The sequence below is a fragment of the Microcebus murinus genome, chromosome X (genome assembly GCF_040939455.1).
Source record: "Microcebus murinus isolate Inina chromosome X, M.murinus_Inina_mat1.0, whole genome shotgun sequence".
Taxonomy (NCBI): Eukaryota; Metazoa; Chordata; class Mammalia; order Primates; family Cheirogaleidae; genus Microcebus; species Microcebus murinus.
Window position 1 is genome coordinate 78,537,189 of NC_134136.1, and position 21,154 is coordinate 78,558,342.

General features: G+C 40.1%; 1 protein-coding gene across 3 annotated transcripts in view; it reads left to right on the forward strand.

Moving 5' to 3' along the window:
• The first annotated feature begins 14,100 nt into the window (after positions 1-14,100).
• GNL3L (G protein nucleolar 3 like) overlaps positions 14,101-21,154 on the forward strand; it is a 32,970-nt gene continuing 25,916 nt past the window's right edge. Inside the window, exons 1-2 of one of the 3 annotated variants that reach the window (XM_075999388.1) lie at positions 14,101-14,461; positions 16,589-16,654. In XM_075999388.1, coding sequence (XP_075855503.1) covers positions 16,636-16,654 — 19 coding nt within the window. In that variant the 5' untranslated portion in view covers positions 14,101-14,461; positions 16,589-16,635. The remainder of the gene's footprint in view (positions 14,462-16,588; positions 16,655-21,154) is intronic. The other 2 variants (XM_075999389.1, XM_012747830.2) reach the window with 2 other exon arrangements.

Here is a 21,154-nt window from a genome sequence, read left to right on the forward strand (position 1 = left end):
CACATATAAACATACACATTCATAGAAGTGTGTACAATCATATACAGTCACAAATATCCAAAGCCATAGAGAATTCCACATAGCCATTGCTTTGCTGGAAGTGCAAAAGTAGCCAAACTCCCTCTGGCTCCCAAATGACAGGTATGCTTCTCCTCTGGCAGCCCCCTCTCAGTGAAGGCACTGTGAGACACTCAAGTCAGAAACCTGACCATTAGGAACTGGACAGGAATAATCTGAATATCTGGATAAGATTTTTTCCTAGAGAAGTATAAAATGACAAAAAAGGTTTAGGAAGAAGTAGACAACTTGAATAGATCACTAAGTATTAATGAAGTTGAAATGGTAGTCAAGGACCTCTCTTCCCCCAAAATTCAGACCCAGATGGTTTTACAGGTGTATTATGCCAGGCTCTCAAGGAACAGTTGATTTTCTTCTTACACAAGTTATTCCAAAAATCAGAAAAGGAGAGAAAGCTGCCTGGCTCATTTTATTAGTCTAGTATGATCTTGAAATCTTGATTCTAAAACCTGATAAGGATAATACAAGAACAGAAAATTTTAGGTTCAATTCACTTATAAATATAGATGTACAAATCTTAAATAAAATATTAGCTAATACAATCCAACAATGTATTAAAATACATTATTTAGATCATACACTTTTTGAAAAAAATTAAAAAAAAACATCATGATCAAATGGAGTTTATTCCAAGAATGCAAGGAGTTAGTTCAATCTCAGAAAAATCTATTAATATAATTCACCACATTAATTGACTCAAGGAGAGTAATCATATGATTATCTCAGTGCAGAAAATGCATGTTACACACCTACTTACGATTAAAAATCTTAGCAAACTAAGAATAGAAGGCAAATTTCTTATCTTGGTGAAGATTACATACCTAAAACTTACAGCATACTTTCTACTAAATGGGGAAACTTAAGATAAATTTCCTTTAAAACTGAGATTAAGACTAGATACTCTCACTAGATACTCTCACACAGAACTGGAAGTCTTGATCAATACTATAAAGGGAGAAAAAGAAATGAGAGATGTAAAGACTGGAAGAGAAGAGATTAAAAAGATTCAACAGGCCAGGTGCAGTGGCTCATGCTTATAGTACCAGCTACATGGGAAGCTGAGGCAGGAGAATCACTTGAGCCCAGGAGTTTGAGGTTGCAGTCAGCTATGATGATACCACTGTACTCTAGCTTGGGTGAAAGAGCAACACCACACCTTGTCTCAAAAAAAAAAAAAAAAAAAAAAAAGATTCAACAGATATACCATTAGAATTTAAAAGAGTTCAGCAAGGTTGCCAGATACAAAATCAACTTATAAAAATCAATAGCATTTCTTTACTTTAGCAATAAACAACTGGAAAAAAGTAATAAAAATAAGACACCTAAAATTATTCACCAGATCAAAATATAATATAAATTTTTCTAAATATCAGGATAGCTACAAAAACAAATAGACTACATAGTGAAATGCGTTTAATATATAAACATATAGATAAAAAGAAAATAAAACTTAAAATAATATGACAATAATAACATCAAATATCTTTCATATCCATAAATAGAAATGGTCTTAGTTCATGTGTTTAAAGAAAAATGTTTTCCCAATGGATCACTGAACAAAACCCAACTGCTGAATTCAAGATAATCAACTAAAATAAATTGATTCAGAAAGGTTAAAAATACAAGAAAGAGCAAACACAGTCAAACACAATTAAAGAAAGCAAGAGTTGCAATCTTAATATCAGACAAGTTAGGAACTTGGAACAAAAAGCATTAATTGACTGTCAAAGTCATAAAAAAAGGAAAGACTGAGGAACTATCACAAATTGGAAGAGTCATGATGATTAAATATAATGTGGTATCCTGAATTGAAGCCTAGGATATTAGTGGAAAAACTTGTGAAATCTGAATAAAGTCTAGAGTTTAGTTAATAGCAATATACCAATGTTAATCTCTTAGTTTGGACAAATGTAGTCATATAAGATGTTAACATGAGGGGCAACTAGGGGAAGGGTATATGAAAACCTTATACTAACTTTACAGTTTCTCTGAAAACCTAAAATTATTCTAAAATAAAATGTTTATTACAAAAAGCATTAATTGAGACAAAGAAGATATAAAGATATAATTAATAATGAAGATATAAAGTTATGAATATTTTTGTATCAAATAACATATAAACTTCTTTTTTTTTTGAGACAGTGTCTTGCTCTATCATCCAGGCTAGAGCATAGTTGTGTAATCATAGCTCACTGCAACCTTCAACTCCTAGTTTCAAGTGATCTTCCCACCTTAGCCTCCTGAATAGCTAGGACTACAGGTGTGTACCATCATGCCTAGATAATTTTTTTTTTTTGTAGAGATAGGGTCTCACTATGTTATCTAGGCTGGTCTCAAACTCCTAACCTCAAGTGATCTTCCTGCTTTAGCCTCCCAAAGTGCTGGGATTATGGGTGTGAGCCATGGAACCCAGCCAACCTAGCAACCTTCACAAAGCTGAAATGAATGATAAGAGATACAAGGAGAAAGAGATAAACGATTGAAACAAACTAAAAACAGGAAAATTTTAACTTATCTTTCTCATTCTAGGGCATAGCAAAAGAACAAAAACCCCAGTAAGAATACAGAAAATCTAAACAACAAAGTTAGTATTAGGCCAAGAAGAAAATCTCAATAAATTCCAAAATGTAAAACTAATACAAATCATGTTTTCTGATCACAACTGGATAAAACTAGAAATCAATGTAAAATGGATCTTCCGTTTAAATATGTACAAACTCTCAACTCTTGGGTAAAAGGGGACACTCAAACCAAAATTGTTGAATTTCTAGACAATAATGGTAATGAAAATACTACATATCAAAATCTATAGATATAGCTAAAGCAGTGGTCAGAGGAAAGTTCATAGCCCTAAAATAATTATATTAAAAACAAGGAAAAAATTAAAGAAATAAGCATCAGATTTAAAAAGTTATAAAAAGAAAAAATAAATTCAAAGAGACTAGAGGGAATGAATTAACAAAGGTAAAAGTTGAAATAAAGGAGCTAGAAAATATCTAGATAACAATAAGACAAATAAATAAATGAGCTGATTCTGTAAAAAAGAAATATATAAGCTATTAGATAATACAATCAAGAAGAAAAGGAGAAAGCAAAATAAGAAATGAAAACTTGGACATAAACCATAAAGAGGACATTTTAAACATCATAAAAGACTTTTTTACACAACTCTATGCAAATAATTTTAAAGACGTAGAAGAAAATGATAATGTCCCAGAAAAATAGAATTTACCAAAACTGACCCTAAAAGAGAAAAGTCCATATAGACCAATTTCCATGGAAGAAATAGAGAAAGTTAAGTACCAGACCAAGATCCTTTCACAAGGGGAAGTCTATTAACACTAAAAAACAGATAATTATAATGCTAACTTTATTTTCCTGAACCCAAAGAAGGAACATTCTCAAAATATTTTTATGAAGTGAGTATAACACTGATATCAAGATCTGACAAAAATTTCTCAAGAAGAAAGCCATATAAACTTATGAATATCAATGCAACATTCTAAATAAAATATGAACAAACGAAATTCATGACTGTGTAGGATTTATTCCAGGAATGAAAGAATTATTCAATATGATCAAATCCATTAAGTACAATCTAACATATTATTAAATTTAAGTAGAAAAATCATATCATATCCAGAGATGCCAAAGAGTTGTTTGACAAAGTTCAACACCCATTCTTTATGAAAACATTCAATAAAAGAGGAACATATGGTTTCTTCCTTGATATATTTTCTTTCTCTCTCCCCCCACACCCCCGAGAAAGAGATCCCCAAATCTAGCATTTTACTTAACTAGGAAACACTAGCAACATCTATATGCTAAAATCAGAAACTAGGTAAGGGTTATCTATTCTCTCCACTACAAGTTAATATTGTATTGGGTGTAGCAATTATTATAATTATAATAGAAAAGAGGAATAAATTAGCAGCATACAATTGGGATGGAGGAGGTAAAGCTATCACTATTTATAGATAAGATTGTATAGTCAGAAAACCCAAATAAAGCAATAGAAAAACTACCACAAACATGAGAATTTAATTTGGTAGCAGGATGTAAAATAAATATATAGAAATCACTCATGATTCAGTAAAGTTAGATTAAAAAAAAGAAAATCAGCCGGGCGCGGTGGCTCACGCCTGTAATCCTAGCTCTCTGGGAGGCTGAGGCGGGCGGATTGCTCAAGGTCAGGAGTTCAAAACCAGCCTGAGCAAGAGCGAGACCCCGTCTCTACTTTAAAATAGAAACAAATTAATTGGCCAACTGATATATATATATAAAAAAAATTAGCCGGGCATGGTGGCGCATGCCTGTAGTCCCAGCTACTCGGGAGGCTGAGGCAGGAGGATCGCTTGAGCCCAGGAGTTTGAGGTTGCTGTGAGCTAGGCTGACGCCACGGCACTCACTCTAGCCTGGACAACAAAAAAAAAAAAAAAAAAAAAGAAAATCATTCAGTTAGAAGGCTCCATTTATTATAGCAACAAAAGGGATTAAATACCTACAAACAACCTTAACAGGAAATATCCAAAACCTTATGAGAAGCATTTATAACACCCTAAGGAACAGACGGAACAAAGCCTGCCATGTTCTTAGATAGGAAGACTCAAAATCATAAAGATGTCAAATTAATTTATAAATATATTAATAGTACAAACCCATTAAAAATACCACTTTTTTCTTTTTCTGAAACTAGACAAGCTGATTCTAAAGTTCATATGGAAAAATAACAAGCCGGCATAGCCAGGATATGTTTGAAAAGGAAGAACAATGATGGTGGACTTCTGCCACAATAAGCAGCCAAAATGAATATTTATGTATCAAAACTTAGAGTCTGGGGGTCAGCTGGGAGGTTCTATGATCTGGACTAGGCTCTGTTTTTTTTTTTTTTTTTTTTTTTTTTTTTTTTTGAGACAGAGTCTCATCTCTGTTGCCTGGGCTAGAGTGCTGTGGCATCAGCCTCGTTCACAGCAACCTCCAACTCTTGCTCAAGCAATCCTTCTGCCTCAGCCTCCCAAGTAGCTGGGACTACAGGTATGTGCCACTGTGCCCAGCTAATTTTTTCTATATATTTTTAGTTGGTTGATTAATTTCCTTTCTATTTTTAGTAGAGATGGGGTCTTACTCTTGCTCAGGATGGTTTTGAACTCCTGACCTTGAGCAAGCCTTCGGCCTCGGCCTCCCAGAGTGCTAGGATTACAGGCGTGAGCCACCATGCCTGGCCTTGGACCTGGCTCTGTTGATCTCAACTAGGCTAGCTCATGTGTCTGCACTTGGTGGCTTGGCTGGAGGTTGGCTACTATAGGATGTGTTGGCTGGGACCACTAAGCTCATTTCTACATATCTCTCACATCCCTCCAGCAGGCAAGCCTGGGTATGTTCTCAGAGCTGTGGCAGAGGTCCAAGAGAGGAAGCAGAATATGTGAGGGCTTGTTCATGTCTCTGCTTATATCAAGTTTGCTACTATCCTGTTGGTTAAAGCAAGTCACATGGCCAAACTCAGTCGGTGTGCGAGGGTACTACAAAGGGTGTGGATAGAGAGATATGAAAAACTGAGTCATTAATGCAATCTATCATAAAAACTATGACTCAAAATCTAGAATCCATAAAAGATAACATAGAAAAATTTGTTTACATAAATATAAAATTTGCTTGGAAAAAATCCATTAGCAAATAAAGAATGACAAACTGGGAAAAAATAGTGGTAACTGATATCACTGACAAAGGTCTAATCTTTCTAATTACATATGAAGATTCTAGAAATTAAGGCAAGGCCAAAAACACAACATAAAAAGGGACAGAGGATATAAAAAGATAATTCAGGCCGGGCGCTGTGGCTCACGCCTGTAATCCTAGCTCTTGGGAGGCCGAGGCGGGCGGATTGCTCAAAGTCAGGAGTTCAAAACCAGCCTGAGCAAGAGTGAGACCCCGTCTCTACTATAAATAGAAAGAAATTAATTGGCCAACTAAAAATATATACAAAAAAATTAGCCGGGCATAGTGGCGCATGCCTGTAGTCCCAGCTACCCGGGAGGCTGAGGCAGAAGGATCACTCGAGCCTAGGAGTTTGAGGTTGCTGTGAGCTAGGCTGACGCCACGGCACTCACTCTAGCCTGGGCAACAAAGCGAGACTCTGTCTCAAAAAAAAAAAAAAAAAAAAGATAATTCATAGAAAAAGACATAGGTAGAATATAAATTAAAACCACATCAGATACCATTTCTTACGTATAACGTCAAAAATCCAAGTCTAACAATACACTTTGTTGCTTGTGAGGCTGTGGTGAAACAGATACACTCATGTGTGGCTGGTAGAAGTGCAAAATGGTACAACATGTACAAAGGGCAATTTTGACAATATCTACCAAAATTACAAATGTAATCTTGAAATCTATCCCACAGAAATGTCTGCGTATGTATGAAATATCTATTCAATGTGGCACTGTTTGTAATACTAAAGACTAAAAACACCCAAAGCCTCCTTCAATAGGGGATTTCAGTCATTAAATAAATATCCACATAATGTACATCCACATAAAGTAACACTTTGAGCACACTCTATGTGCTTTCATACAGTGGCTTTCTATGTACTAGAAACTCTCTAATGCTCTGATATGGAAAGACCTCTAGGATGTATATTAAGTAAAAAAGCAATATGTATAACAGTATATATAGTATGGCACCTTTTGTATAAGAGGGGGAGGTGGAATAGGGTATATGTTTATATTTGTTTGTATTTGCATAAAGAAATACTGGCAGAAGACAAAAATAAACTGACAAAACTGATACCTGTGGCAGGGGTGTGTGGGGCGACCAGGTGGACAAGGGTAGGTAAGATATCCTAAAGCATAATTTTTAAAATAGTTTTGATATGCAAAATGTATGTGTATTATCGATGAGAAAATAAGTAAAAATAAAATATTCACAATAGTAACAAACCATGTAGGGGTGGGGAACCAGTGGCCTTGGGGCCACATGTGGCCTTTTGTATTCTTGAGTGTGGCCTTTTGACTGAATCCAAATTTTACAGAACAGGTCCTTTTCATAAAGGATTTGTGTGAAGTTTGGATTTGGTTGAGGGGCCGCACTTGGGGATCTGGAGGGCCACACGTGGCCTTGAGACCTCAGGTTCTCCACCCCTTACTGAGGTTCTTGGATGGAATGAGTCATTATTACATCATGTCAACTCCCTGAAATTAATCTATAAATTCAGTGTGATCCCAATCAAAATCCCAATTGAAATTCTGAAGATCTTGCTAGATTCATTTTATTAATAAAATTTAGGTGGCGGTATACCTTTTAGACAACCTTAAAACTAAAGAGGAAGAAAAGCCCCTCAGATATTAAGATACATTATAAAATATTAAAACTCAGGTGGTATTAGTACAAGAACAGAAATAGACCTATGTGTGTGTACACCATTATATATGATAAAGGTGGCATAGCAAATCAGTAGGAAAAGGAGGAACTGTTTAGTATTTGATGGTGGGAAATCTAGCTCACCAACTGGGAAAAAAATGGTATTGTGATTAGGTAGGAGAATATTTGGAAAAATATTAAGGGTGTATGGGCTTTCATTATATCATTCTTTCAACTGTTCTGAATTTTGAAAAATTAAAAAATAAAAGTTTGGGAGAAATGCACATAAAATAATAATGTGTATTTTATAAGAACGCATATAAACAAAAAGTTATGCATAAAATACCTTAGAATGGCTGCCTACAGCAGGGAAATGAAAGTGGGAAATACAGACAAAAGCAATTTAAAAAATAACAAAAACCTCTCACTAAAGTAATACATTGAATATATGGAAAACACAGAAAAGCACAAGGAAGAAAATTAAATTCACGGACAATCGCACTTTGACTTGTTAGAAATGCCAATTCCTGGGCTCTATACCATACTTACTGAATCAAAACTAGGCATGGGGCCCAGTAATTGGTGTTTTAACAAGCCCTCCCAATGATTTTGATGTTGGCAAATGTTAGAAAACCACGGATCTAGATTTAACTATTATTATTATTTTTTTTTGAGACAGAGTCTCACTCTCTTGCCTGGGCTAGAGTGCTGTGGCATCAGCCTAGCTCACAGCAACCTAAAACTCCTGGGCTCAAGCGATCCTTCTGCCTCAGCCTCTCGGGTAGCTGGGACTATAGGCATGCACCATCATGCCCGGCTAATTTTTTCTATTTTTAGTTGTTTGGCTAATTTATTTCTATTTATTGTAGAGACAGGGTCTCGCTCTTGCTCAGGTTGGTCTTGAACTCCTGAGCTCAGGCAATCCTCCCGCCTCGCCTCCCAGAGTGCTAGGATTACAGGCGTGAGCCACCGCGCTCAGCCTAGATTTAACTATTATTAACATTTTGTTGTAGATGCTTGTAGCCTTTTAAAAAAATTATGAAATATTTCAGGTGTACAAATCAGTATAGAGAATAATATAACACACAGCCATGTATCAACTACCCAGCTTAGAAAGTAAAATATTAGACAAACAGTTGAAGTCCCCACGTGTATCTCTCTCCCATTCTGTTCTTTTGTTTTCTTCTCCAGAGGTGATCACCATGCTGTATTTGGTATTTCTCATTGTTTATATGTCTATATAATCTATAAACAATAAAGTATATTGTTTACTAGATTTTAAAACTATGTAAATGGACTTATACTTCATATATCCTTCTCCAACTTGTATTTTATCTCAGCATATTTTTAAAATTTATCCCAGTTGATGCATGCAACTTTGTTTCTTTTTTTCAGACAGGGTCTCACTCTGTTCCTCAGGCTAGAGTGCAGTGGTGTCATTATAGCTCACTGCAACTTCAAACTCCTGGGCTCAAGCGATCCTCCCACCTTGGCCTCCTGAGTAGTAGCTGGGACTACAGGTATGTGCCACCATATCTGAATAACTTCAAAAAATGTTTGCAGAGACAAAGTCTTGCTATGTTGCTCAGGCTGGTCTTGAACTCCTGGCCTCAAGCAATCCTCAAGCCTTGGCCTCCTAAAGTGCTAGGATTACAGGCCTGAGCCACTGGGCCTGGTAACAACTTTCTTTATCACTGTTGTATATTATTGTGTTCCATGGCTACACTGTAATTTATTTATTCACTCCTCTGCTGGTGCAATTTTAGATTGTTCACATTTTTTCTTTATTATGAACAGTTTTATAATGAACATTTGTGAACAGAATGCAATAGTACCAGTGAACAGAATTCAATAGTACATCAAAAAAAATAATAATAATCAACCATGACCAAGTGGGCTTCATGCCAGGGATGCAAAGATGGTTCAATATACATAAATCAATAAATGTGATTTACCACATAAACAGAAGCAAAAACAAAGATCATATGATCATCTCAACAGATGCAGAAAGAGCATTCAACAAAATTCAGCACCCTTTTACGATAAAAACCCTCAACAAACTAGGCATAGAAGGAACATATCTTAACAATATAAAAGCCATATGTGACAAATCCACAGCCAGCATTATACTGAATGGGAAAAGTTGACAGCATTCCTGCTAAGAACTGGAACAAGACAAAGATGCCCACTGTCACCACTTCTATTCAATATAGTGCAGGAAGTCCTAGCTAAAGCAATTAGGCAAGAGAAAGAAATTAAGTGTATCCAAATCAGGAAAGAGGAGGTCAAACTATCACTTTTTGCAAATGATATGATCTTATATCTAGAAAATCCCAAAGATTCCACCAAGTGACTCCTGGAATTGATAAGTAAATACAGCAAACTCTCAGGTTACAAAATCAATGTACACAAATCAGTAGCATTCCTATACACCAATAACAGTCAAGCCGAGAGTCAAATCAAAGACTCAATACCATTCACAATTGCTGTAAAGAAAATAAAATACCTAGGAATATACTTAACCAAGGAGGTAAAAGATCTCTACAAAGAGAACTATGGAACACTGAGGAAAGAAATCGCAGATGATACGAACAAATGGAAAGACATATCATACTCATGGATTGGTAGAATCAACATTGTAAAATGTCCACACTACTCCAAGTGATTTACAAATTCAGTGTAATCTCCGTCAAAATACCAATGTCATATTTCACAGATCTAGAAAAAAATAATTCTACACTTCATTTGGAACCAGAAAAGAGCCTGAATAGCCAAAGCAATCTTAAGCAAAAGGAACAAATCTGGAGGCATCATATTACCAGACTTCAAACTACACTACACGGCTATAGTAATCAAAATAGCATGATATTGGCACGAAAACAGAGACACAGACCAATGGAATAGAAGAGAAAACTCAGATCTTTGACAAAACAGACAACAATATACACTGGGGAAAAGAATCCCTATTCAATAATTGGTGCTGGAGGCGGGGGCGGCTCACACCTGTAATCCTAGCACTCTGGGAGGCCAAGGCGGGTGGATTGCTCAAGGTCAGAAGTTAGAGACCAGCCTGTGCAAGAGCGAGACCCCGTCTCTACTAAAAACAGAAAGAAATTAATTGGCCAACTAAAAATATATATAGAAAAAATTAGCCGGGCATGGTGGCGCATGGCTGTATTCCCAGCTACTTGGGAGGCTGAAGCAGGAGGATCACTTGAGCCCAGGAGTTTGAGGTTGCTGTGAGCTAGGCTGGAGCCACAGCATTCTAGCCTGGGCGACAGAAGTGAGACCTTGTCTCCAAAAAAAAAAAAAAAAAAAAAAAAAGTTAAAAAAATAATTGATGCTGGAAAAATTGGATGGCCACACCCAGATGAAACAGAATCCATATTCTCACCACTCACAAAAATTAAATCAAGTTGGATAAAGGACTTACATGTAAGGACTAAAACCATAAGAACTCTAGAAGAAAAATGTTTGAAAAACTCTTCTAGGTATTGGCCTAGGCAAAGACTTTATGAAGACGACCCCATGACAATCACAACAACAAAAATAAATAAATGGGACTTCATTAAATTATTAACAGAACATTTTTGCACAGCCAAAGAAATAATCAACAGAGAAAATAGACAACCTACAGACTAGGAGAAAATATTCACAAACACATCCGATAAAGGGCTAATAACCAGAATCTACAAAGAACTCAAGCAAATCAGTAAGGAAAAAAATAAAACAACCCCATTAAAAAGTGGGCAAAAGACATGAAAAGAAGCTTCTCAAAAGATAGACAAATGGCCAACAAATATATGCAAAAAAATGCTTAACATCACTAATCATCAGGGAAATGCAAATTAAAACCATAATGAGATATCACCTTACCCAGTCAGAATGGCTTTTATTAAAAAGGTCCAAACCAAAAGATGCTGTAATGGATGCAGAGAGAAAGGAGTTTTTATCCTCTGTTGGTGGGGCTGCAAATTAGTACCAACCTCTATGGAAAACAGTATGGAGATTCCTCTAAGAACTAAAAGTCAATCTACCATTTGATCCTGCAATCCCACTGCTGGGTGTTTACCCAAAGGAAAAGAAGTCATTTTATCAAAATGACACCTGTACTTGAATGACTATGGCAGCACAATTCACAATTGTAAAGATGTGGAATCAACACAAATGCCCATCAATTCATGAGTGGATTAACAAAAATGTGGTAAATGTATATCATGGAATACTACTCACCCATGAAGAAGGATGACAATGCCTTTTGCAATAATTTGGGTAGAACTGCACAAATGTATGCAGGGAAATAAATGCAATGAAAATCAAGCAGGGACAGGGGGAGGTGAGGATGGGCAATAACCTACTTAACGTGTACAATGAACACGATTTGGGTGATGGGAACACTTTAAACTTTGACTCAAGCATTACAAAAGCAATCCATGTAACCAAAAACATTTGTACCCCCATAATATTTAGAAATACAAAAAGTCCCTCCTATCATAGATCACAAAGATATTCTCTCATTCATATTTTTATACGAACTTCATAATTTTACGTTTTACATCCACAGTCCACCCTCTTATGTGGAATAAGCAGTGATCCAGCTTTATATTTCTCCTTATGGTGAGCCAAATTTCCCAACGCTATCTACTAAACTGTCCATTTCCCATTGATTTGTGGTGCAGGCCTGTAAACTCACCCATTTAACATTTGCTGAAGTCTGCCTTGTACCAGTCTTTTGCTAGGTCTTGTTGAGTGCTTGGAGTTAAATGGCCCCTGCTCTCAGAGAGTTCACCCTCCTGTGGATACAGCCACATAAATAACTACAGTATTAAGTGGTAAGTGCTAGGTTAGCTGTATAAAGGTGCTCTGGGTTTCTAACTGATCTAGGAAAGTAAGGGAAGTTTTCATACAAGTGACAAAAGTTAGGTCTTAGAGAAACAGGAAAAAATTTTAAATATGGGGGAAAGGCGAAGCTGCCCAGGGCTAGTTTGGGGTCCAGAGAAATTTTGTGAGTCTCTAGGATGAGAGGTTAGCAGCTCTCCTTGGATGTAGGGGTGGTGAGTCCTGTGTATGTAAGGAGTAAGTAGGCAGAAGGAATCGCTTATCAGCCTGGATGTGCTTGAGGTGGGGGAATATACCCTATAGGTAGACCCCCACCTACTCTGTGCCCCACCACAGTATTTAGGCTTGAGGAAAAGGAGGGGCTGGAATTAAAAGATCAGGAAGATGATACCTTCTGGCTAATATTTACTGTTTTTAGAGGGAGACATCATTCTTCACCTAGGTCAGGAGTTCCTGGATATGGTGTCCGAGGAAATCCTTACCTGTCCCCACTCCAGAGACACGTGAATTAAAATAAAATCTTAAGCCCCCTATCTGACTGAATGGACCCCCATCTTGGCCAAGGGGACTCCAGAAATATTCTAAAGCTGAGTTGCTGGCCATCAGAAGGGAGGTCAGACCTGCCTCATCATGCCCCCTTCCTTCTTGGAAATACTTTTATAACTCACTAACAGGTCTAAGGCTATGCAAGACAAATCTTAAATCACACCTGCAGGTCATCAATTTACTTAATAGATCATTTGTGTCTGGGTTATAGATGGTGGCTTGTTTCTCATTAACAGATTTCCTCATCTTAAAACATTCCAAGCCTTTAGACAAAGTTTCATTTCTTTAACCAATCACAAATCAAACAATCTTTATTCTGCTGTTTCAAGATATCCTCCCTTTTTGGGCCGAACCAATGTACGCCTTCCATGTATTGATTTATGACTTTATGTGTAATTTCTGTCTCCCTGAAATGTATAAAACTAAACTGTAATCTAATCATGGTGAGACCGTTTCCTCAAGGCTTCTTGGGCGTGGCTCTCTGGGCCACAGTGGCAAGTACTCCGGTCAGAATAAACCTCTTCAAACTATGGTACAGGTATGGGCGTGGTAGCTCACTCCTGTAATCCTAACACTCTAGGAGGCCTGAGGCAGGAGGATAGTTCAAGGTCAGGAGTTCGAAACCAGCCTGAGCAAGAGTGAGACCCCGTCTCTACTAAAAATAGAAAGAAATTAATTGGCCAACTAAAAGTATATAGAAAAAAATAGCCAGGCATGGCTGGCACATGCCTGTAGTCCCAGCTACTGGGCAGGCTGAGGCAGGAGGATTGCTTGAGCCCAGGAGTTTGAGGTTGCTGTGAGCTAGGCATGATGCCATGGTACTCTAGCCTGGGCAACAGAGTGAGATCTGTCTCTCTCTCTATATATATATATTACAGAGTTTGAGTCTTTTTCCACTGACAGATACAAATGCATTCCCTTCTGCAAATGCTGTTCTGGAACTGAGGAAAGTAGAGAGAAGGAGAAGAGGGCAAACGGGTGGGAGAGATTTCCAGTTTTTCTGGCTCCTGCTCCAGTTCGCATTGGACCTGGCCATGGATTTGAGCTTCTGCAAAACGTGCTGCGAGTGCTCAAGGCTTTTCTAGGGCCCTAGGAGCCCAGAAGGTTCTTGGGAACAGCTAACCAACTCCTCACTTCAGATGGGGAATGCTCAGGCAGACATGTGACACAGGCGGCCATTTTCTCACACTGCACCAGTCGCCATCTTCCAGGCAGACAAAGACACCAGCCTTACTCTTGTCTAATGCAGTTACGCTGATTGCCTGGTCAGTAAACTTGGGAACACGCATACTTAATTCCAGACAGGTCCGCAGAGAAGACCTTCGCTTGCAAGTAGGTTACACGGCCAGATCTGTACAACTGCCACTTCTCCATACCTCTTCCCCACCTCCCCTCTCCCTCCTCCGCTATTTCCTTACCTACCCGCCACTAGGAGGCGGGGCTAGCGTGGTCGCGAGGAAGGGACCGGCGGGCGCCAGCAGTCAATCCGAAGCCCCGCCCCTGCGGGGGAGGCACGGCGGACGGAACTGTGGGCCACAAGTCTGCGTTCCGGAAGTGGGAGCCTAGCGGCGCGAACGCATCTCCTGGGCCTGCGGAGTTGTCCTACCCTCTCTCCTCAGATCCTCGCCGGAAGTAAGAGCAGGTAAGAGACTGCTCTCCTCTTTTCTTACGGCGAGCGCTCACCTAACCCACTGGGAGGTTAGGATCGTTTATTGCAGGTGAAGCCAGACATGCCTGCCAGCCTGGAATACAGACCTAGACAGCCGGCTCCCTTCCAGGGTAGGAGGGCCCAGAAGAGGGGCAGAGATCGCTCCGCACTTGGAGACGCATCGAACTGCATTCTCCTGGGGTAGAAGGGCACAGCTTTGCTCCACCTAGAACGATGTAGACTCTCGACACTGTGTTGAGAGGCACAGGCCTCACTTGTGTGGACAAGCGTCGATCGCCCTCCGCCCTTCAGGATAGTTAGGCTCTATTCCACATTCCCCCGATGTAGACAGGGGGATCAACCGTATAGGAACATATCCCCCTCCATAGCTGAGTGCCGCAGACTTCTCCCGGCTTAAATCACCACGATATCCTCGAGGCACTAACCCCCCCAGGACAGAGGCTTTGATATGTTCCCCTTAACACCAGTATAGAGGAGCTCAGAAACATTTAATATGTAGAGGGAGGAAACCTCCTCCCCTTCGTGTAGAGACCTAGAGACCTCCCTATTTCTTAACTCCTGCAGAGTAATTGACGGAAGCCCCGCCCCCACTCCTGCAGAGACCATAGATCACCCCTCCCCTAAATGGTTGGAGGCACAGGCTTCAGCCTATGGAGAACCAAGCCAATTTTCCCTTCCTCCTAGGCTAGAGTGAGTCCCCATTGTGGAGAATCAGACCCAATCCCTATCTCTGTAAAGACTGTGTTTTACCGAATTTGTAAAGGCCCAACCCCCAAAGCGCCTGGCAGCAAACTGGGACAGACCCTAATCTACAAAGATACAGGCCCTTGAGGGGCCCCTGGGGTAGAGGAGCTCAGATTTGTCCCCACCCTTTTGAGGTAGACACAGATCATTCCCCCACAAAGATTTAGAATCAACAAATGTAGCAAGGGAGAGACTCCATAGGAGCAGAGATGCAGATTTCCCTCCCTGTAATGTTGCGAGGCAGTGACATCACTCATCACCCTGCAGTGCAGTGCAGTGTATATGGGCTCCCCCCTTACCCAAAGTAGAAGAGCTCAGATCTGTTTCCACCCAGGGAAAAATCACAGACACCCCTCCCCCCGCACCAAGTGTAAGGGCTGCTCTGTTGAATATATAGCTGCATTGCCTACCCCCTCTACTCCCCACCCATGCAGAGGACCAGAGGCCCTGTTCCCTTCCTTCAATTTTAGCTTGCTGCTGACTTCAACCCACATAAAAGATACACAAACTGTCTCAGTCTACCTACCATGGAAAGGTCTAGAATAGCTCACTGCAGGTGAGGTGCAGACCCCACTCATTAAAAGTTACACAGTTTCTCTTTTTGTTACTGTGACACTAATGTTACCTCATAGCAGAGTTAGCCCTCTCCAGGGTAAATAGACCCAGGACCTTTCCTCTTCCCTCCCCAGAATTTAGAGATATATAGACCTGTGCTTCTCTTCTATGCAGCAGAGATGACACAGCTGCTGTGTGTGCTTCCTTAGTTGCTCTGTACCCCAGAATAGGACAGATAGTAAGCCCCATTTGTGCCCCGAATTGCCGAGGTACAGACTCAGGCACATAATAGGCACAGATTTTTCCCCTCTCCCATAAGATTTTGCACTCACCTCAGTCTACGTAGACAATCTAGGTAAGAAGCTCTGTTCTTGGGCACCTTTTCCCCAGGGTAGATGAGCTACAGAATCCCCTGTATCTCATCTAGAAAAGAGACACTATTATCACCTCACGTAGAAACAGACCAACCTTGTATGCCCCTCTCCCCTCTGTGTGGAGGAATTTAGCACTAGAACCTTACGTAACACTACAGGGTGGAGGATTAAGGACCAGGGACCCCGTCTAATGTATTGAAGCACTGACTCCACCCAGGAAGAGAGGTTTAGACCTATCTCTCCCTTTAGGTAGTGGGACACTGCCTTCCCTGTGTGGCCTAAGCCATACCAGGTCCTAGCTTCATAAAGCCCCTTCTCCCAGTTTCCCTAATTGTTAGGGCTTCCTCATCATGTTCTTTTACTTTTGGGGGCTGGTGGCATTGTGGTTCCCAGCTCTGTCTTCAAATTGCTTCTCTCATTCTGACAGGAAGAAAGCAGGCAGATTTGAACTTAACTGCTTTCAAGTTGGTCATCATGATGAAACTTAGACACAGTGAGTTTCCTTTACCACTCCTCCTAATCCTGTGCTTTTAATGAATATTCATAGTATTTCATAGCAAGTTTTAAAATTTGCTCAGTATGTTCCAGATCACTTAGTGTGGTCTTTTACATGTGATATCATTACTGTCCTCCTGACTTCCCTGTAAGGTAATGCTCTCCTTATCCCCTATTCCCATTTTAAAGATGAGGAAACTGAGGCTCAGCAAGGTTACAATGACTGGATCTGAGATAAATACCAGTAAACACCATATCACACTGCTTGTAACCCTAACGTGTACTAATATTTTTCTTTATAAGTTATACCTTTAAGTTAATACCATAAATTGTCCCAGTGGTTAAGAGTATGGACACTGGGGCCAGACTGGGTTTGAATCTCAGCTCTCCTATTTACTAGCTGTGTGGCTTTGGGCAAGTTACTTAACTCCAGTCTTCTTATCTACAAAACAGGTAGTTAGATCAATAGTATCTACCTAATAGCTTTTTGTGAGGATTTAATGAGTTAGCAGAGGTAAAATTCTTAGACCAGTGCCTCACACATGATAAGCACTCTGTAAGTATTCTAAGTATTGGCTTGAAAATTTTGCTTCTTCATTTCACTTTGGAGTTTAGCCCCCCTAGGATGCATACAATGTCCTCCCACCAAATTTTTGTCTGACCTTTCTTGAGGTTTGGCTTTTTCTTAAATGCGAAACAGACCACGTGGACAAGTTGCTGTTCTTTCTACCTTCAGGACTCTTTCTCTCCCCTCCCCCTCATTCTTGAACTGTATAGCTCTTGCTTGTTTTTCAGATTTCAACTCTATAACACTTTCTCTGTTATAGAGAGATAACTGGCGCCGTGCCAGTATGTTATCTTTTATGGGAGAAAATGGGGGAAATAAGAATATGTATTGGTATTTGCAAAATAAACTAAATGATGCCTGGTAAACTAATAAAGTGGTTTCTTGTGGTGGTGAGGGGACTGTAATGGATAGGGATGAGTGTGGCAAGGAGACCTCTCAAAATATATCTTTTTATTTTGGAGCCATATGACTGTTACCTGTTAAAAATAAAGAATAATCGTATGCATCTACATTTGTGGGAGAAATGGTGAAAATTAAATAGAAAAACATTATATGTGCACACAAAACAAAGACATTCACTGGTAAATTGCAACTAAATAATGATCAGGGCCGGGCATGGTGGCTCATGCCTGTAATCCTAGCACTTTCATGCCTGTAATCCTAGCACTCTGGGAGGCTGAGGCGGGTGGATCACTCAAGGTCAGGAGTTAAACCAGCCTGAGCAAGAGCGAGATCTGGTCTCTACTAAAAATAGGAAGAAATTAATTGGCCAACTAAAAATACATATATCAGTCAGCATTTTTTCAGGAAAAAAGAAGAAAATAAAAAAAGATAAAAGTAAAGAAAAATAAAGAAAAAAAATACATAGAAAAAATTAGCCGGGCATGGGGGTGCATGCCTGTAATCCCAGCTACTTGGGAGGCTGAGGCAGAAGGATCACTTGAGCCCAGGAATTTGAGGTTGCTGTGAGCTAGGCTGACGCCACGGCACTCTAGCCTGGGCAACAGAGTGAGACTCTGTCTCAAAAAAAAAAAAAATCAATAATGATCAGACTAACTGGGATTGATTGCTGAGGAAGATGGGGAGAGGTACTGTGTGGTGCAGCTCTCTGTCCTCTGGGCTGGGGATACCTTGGACCCAAATGTTAATGATAATGTTTGGAAAGGTTGTCAAGGAGTCTTTCAAAGAGTATTCAAACACAATTTTTTTTTTTTTTTTAAGATACAAGGTCTCACTCTGTAACCCAGGCTGGACTCAACCTCCTAGGCTCAAGTGATCCTTCTGCCTCAGCTTCCCAAGTAGCCGGGACTACAGGCATGTGCCACCATGCCTGGCCAGTTTTAACTGTTGTACATTTTTTTTTTTTTTTTTTGAGACAGAGTCTCACTCTGTTGCCTGGGCTAGAGTGAGTGCCGTGACGTCAACCTAGCTCACAGCAACCTCAAACTCCTGGGCTCAAGCAATCCTTCTGTCTCAGCCTCTTGAGTAGCTGGGACTACAGGCATGTGCCACCATGCCCGGCTAATATTTTTCTATATAGATTTTTAGTTGTGCAGCTAATTTCTTTCTATTTTTAGTAGAGATGGGGTCTCACTTTTGCTCAGGCTGGTCTTGAACTCCTGACCTCGAGCGATCTTCCCGCCCCAGCCTCCTGGAGTGCTAGGATTACAGGCAGGAGCCACCACGCCCAGCCTTGTACATTTTTGAGTGGTTATTTAAAGGGGGAGTGTTTTATCAGTTAAAAGGTTTATAACCACCAGTGTTGGTAGCACAGATGTATGGAAGCTGCTGCCTACCTACCTGCCTACCTGTTAGTCAGTTGGTTAACAAACACTGGCAAAGGTGTCCTACTAGGGCAGTGGGGGAGCAGGCAAGGGAATTGTGGCTTTGTGCAAGAACATAATTGTAATGACAGACTGTGGAATGTTACTTGGATGGAGAGGGATGGGGTGTGGCTGATGAATAAGGAACCAAATAGAGGGTTCAAGTCTCTAGAAGGTTGGACAAATGAGCTTGAAGATAGGACAGAGCGGTGTCTGAGCCTGCTTTCAGAAGCCCAAGCAGTTACAGGTGATAATCCTGTAGGTGTAACTATAGGAGTGTGTAGATGGGTGGCTGAGATGGAGTGGAGATCCCTGGAAGTGAGGATGTCAAGGCAGTGGGAAACCTGGGGTGTTGGAATCCGAGTTGCCCAGTGATCTACAAAGTCACTCAGGTTGGTGGTGGCAGGAGTTGGATCGAAAGTAAAGCTATGAGCCAGATGCTTCAATAAATGAGGAATAGTGACTCATAGATGACAGGCATGGCAGCATGGTGGGTGCCTCAAAAAGAGCAGGAGTTTTTTAATCCTATTTTTTCCCTTTTTAACGAGAGGAAGAAATAGTATGAGTTTGGCAGTGGTGAATCCAGAGGACACCTTCTCTACCTACTGTCCCCAGGACAACCATGTGCCTTTTGAGAGGCCTTCAAATGAAGCATTGTCCTTGGGAAAGCCAAGTCTCAAGGCAGGAGGTTGGGGAGTTGATTCCAGGGAGGGGCTGAAGAATTATGTGAGTGCTTGATCACCCAACTGGCAGTTTCAGAGGGCATCGTGGGAAGTTTGATGCAAGGGCAGACAGAGGGTAGGGGGATGCTGTCATTGCAATAGTGGGTATACAGGGACATCTAGGGTTGGGAGTGTAGGAGATGAGTGATGAATGAATGGAGAGATCTGCCTTTGAGTATTGATTGAGAATTGGTGGGGCATTTTTCTTGCTCATACTCTTTATTTTTTTCTTTCCTTTTTTTTTTTTTTTTTTTGAGACAGAGTCTCACTTTGTTGCCCAGGCTAGAGTGAGTGCCGTGGCATCAGCCTAGCTCACAGCAACCTCAAACTCCTGGGCTCAAGGGATCCTCCTGCCTCAGCCTCCCAAGTAGCTGGGACTACAGGCATGCACCACCATGCCTGGCTAATTTTTTTGTATATATTTTTAGTTGGCCAATTAATTTCTTTCCATTTATAGTAGAGACGGGGTCTCGCTCTTGCTAAGGCTGGTTTCGAACTCTTGACCTCGAGCAATCCGCCCGCCTCGGCCTCCCAGAGAGCTAGGATTACAGGCGTGAGCCACCGACCCTTTCCTTTTTTTTAATTTCAGCATAATATGGGGGTACTAATGTTTAGGTTACATATATTGCCCTTGCCCCACCTGAGTCACTGATCAACGCCTAAGAGAATTGGTGGTTTTAGGCATAGATATTCTTGGTGGATGCAGACATTGTGGCTCAGAGATTTAAAAAAAAATCCTTCAGGGTCATAGCTAGGTAGTTGTTGAGCCAGAATAAGAACCTCGGTCTGCTGGCTATAAAATAGTAGCTGTTTTCATTCTGAAGCTGTTGAAAAATGACTAGCAGAGGCTCCTGAGTGCTGTGGTGCTATGAGGGTTGGACTGACTGCAACCCCTCCCCTCTTCCTGTTTTCTCCTTCCCCTTTCCCTTCTACCTTCTGAAGCAGATGATTTTCCTCTCTAAGTGATGTATTTTCTTTCATTGTGTGCCTGTATCCAGTGCAGGCGCTCAGTTTCCAGGGAAGGTAAGCAGATGGAAATGGTTGAGTAAAATGGCCAGACCTGGTTCATTCCAAACCTCACATTCTTTTTTGTTGCAACACAAATACTTTGGAAGAAAAGGAGACTTGGGGTCTGTTTTTTTTTTTTTTTTTACCAGAGAAATTCAACCCATTTGCATTTGTTTGTTATGGGATCTAATATGTCTGATCAGATTTCTATCATCTTAATTTATTGTTTGTTTCCTCTTATTTCCTTATTTTTCTCTATCACTTTACCGAAGTTAAATAATGACTATTTGTATCCTACCCTTCCAAAGCAAAACTTTTTAGCATGCTTTCATGCTTTTGCTTTTCCAACCCACATTGATTGATTCTTGGATTTTGTT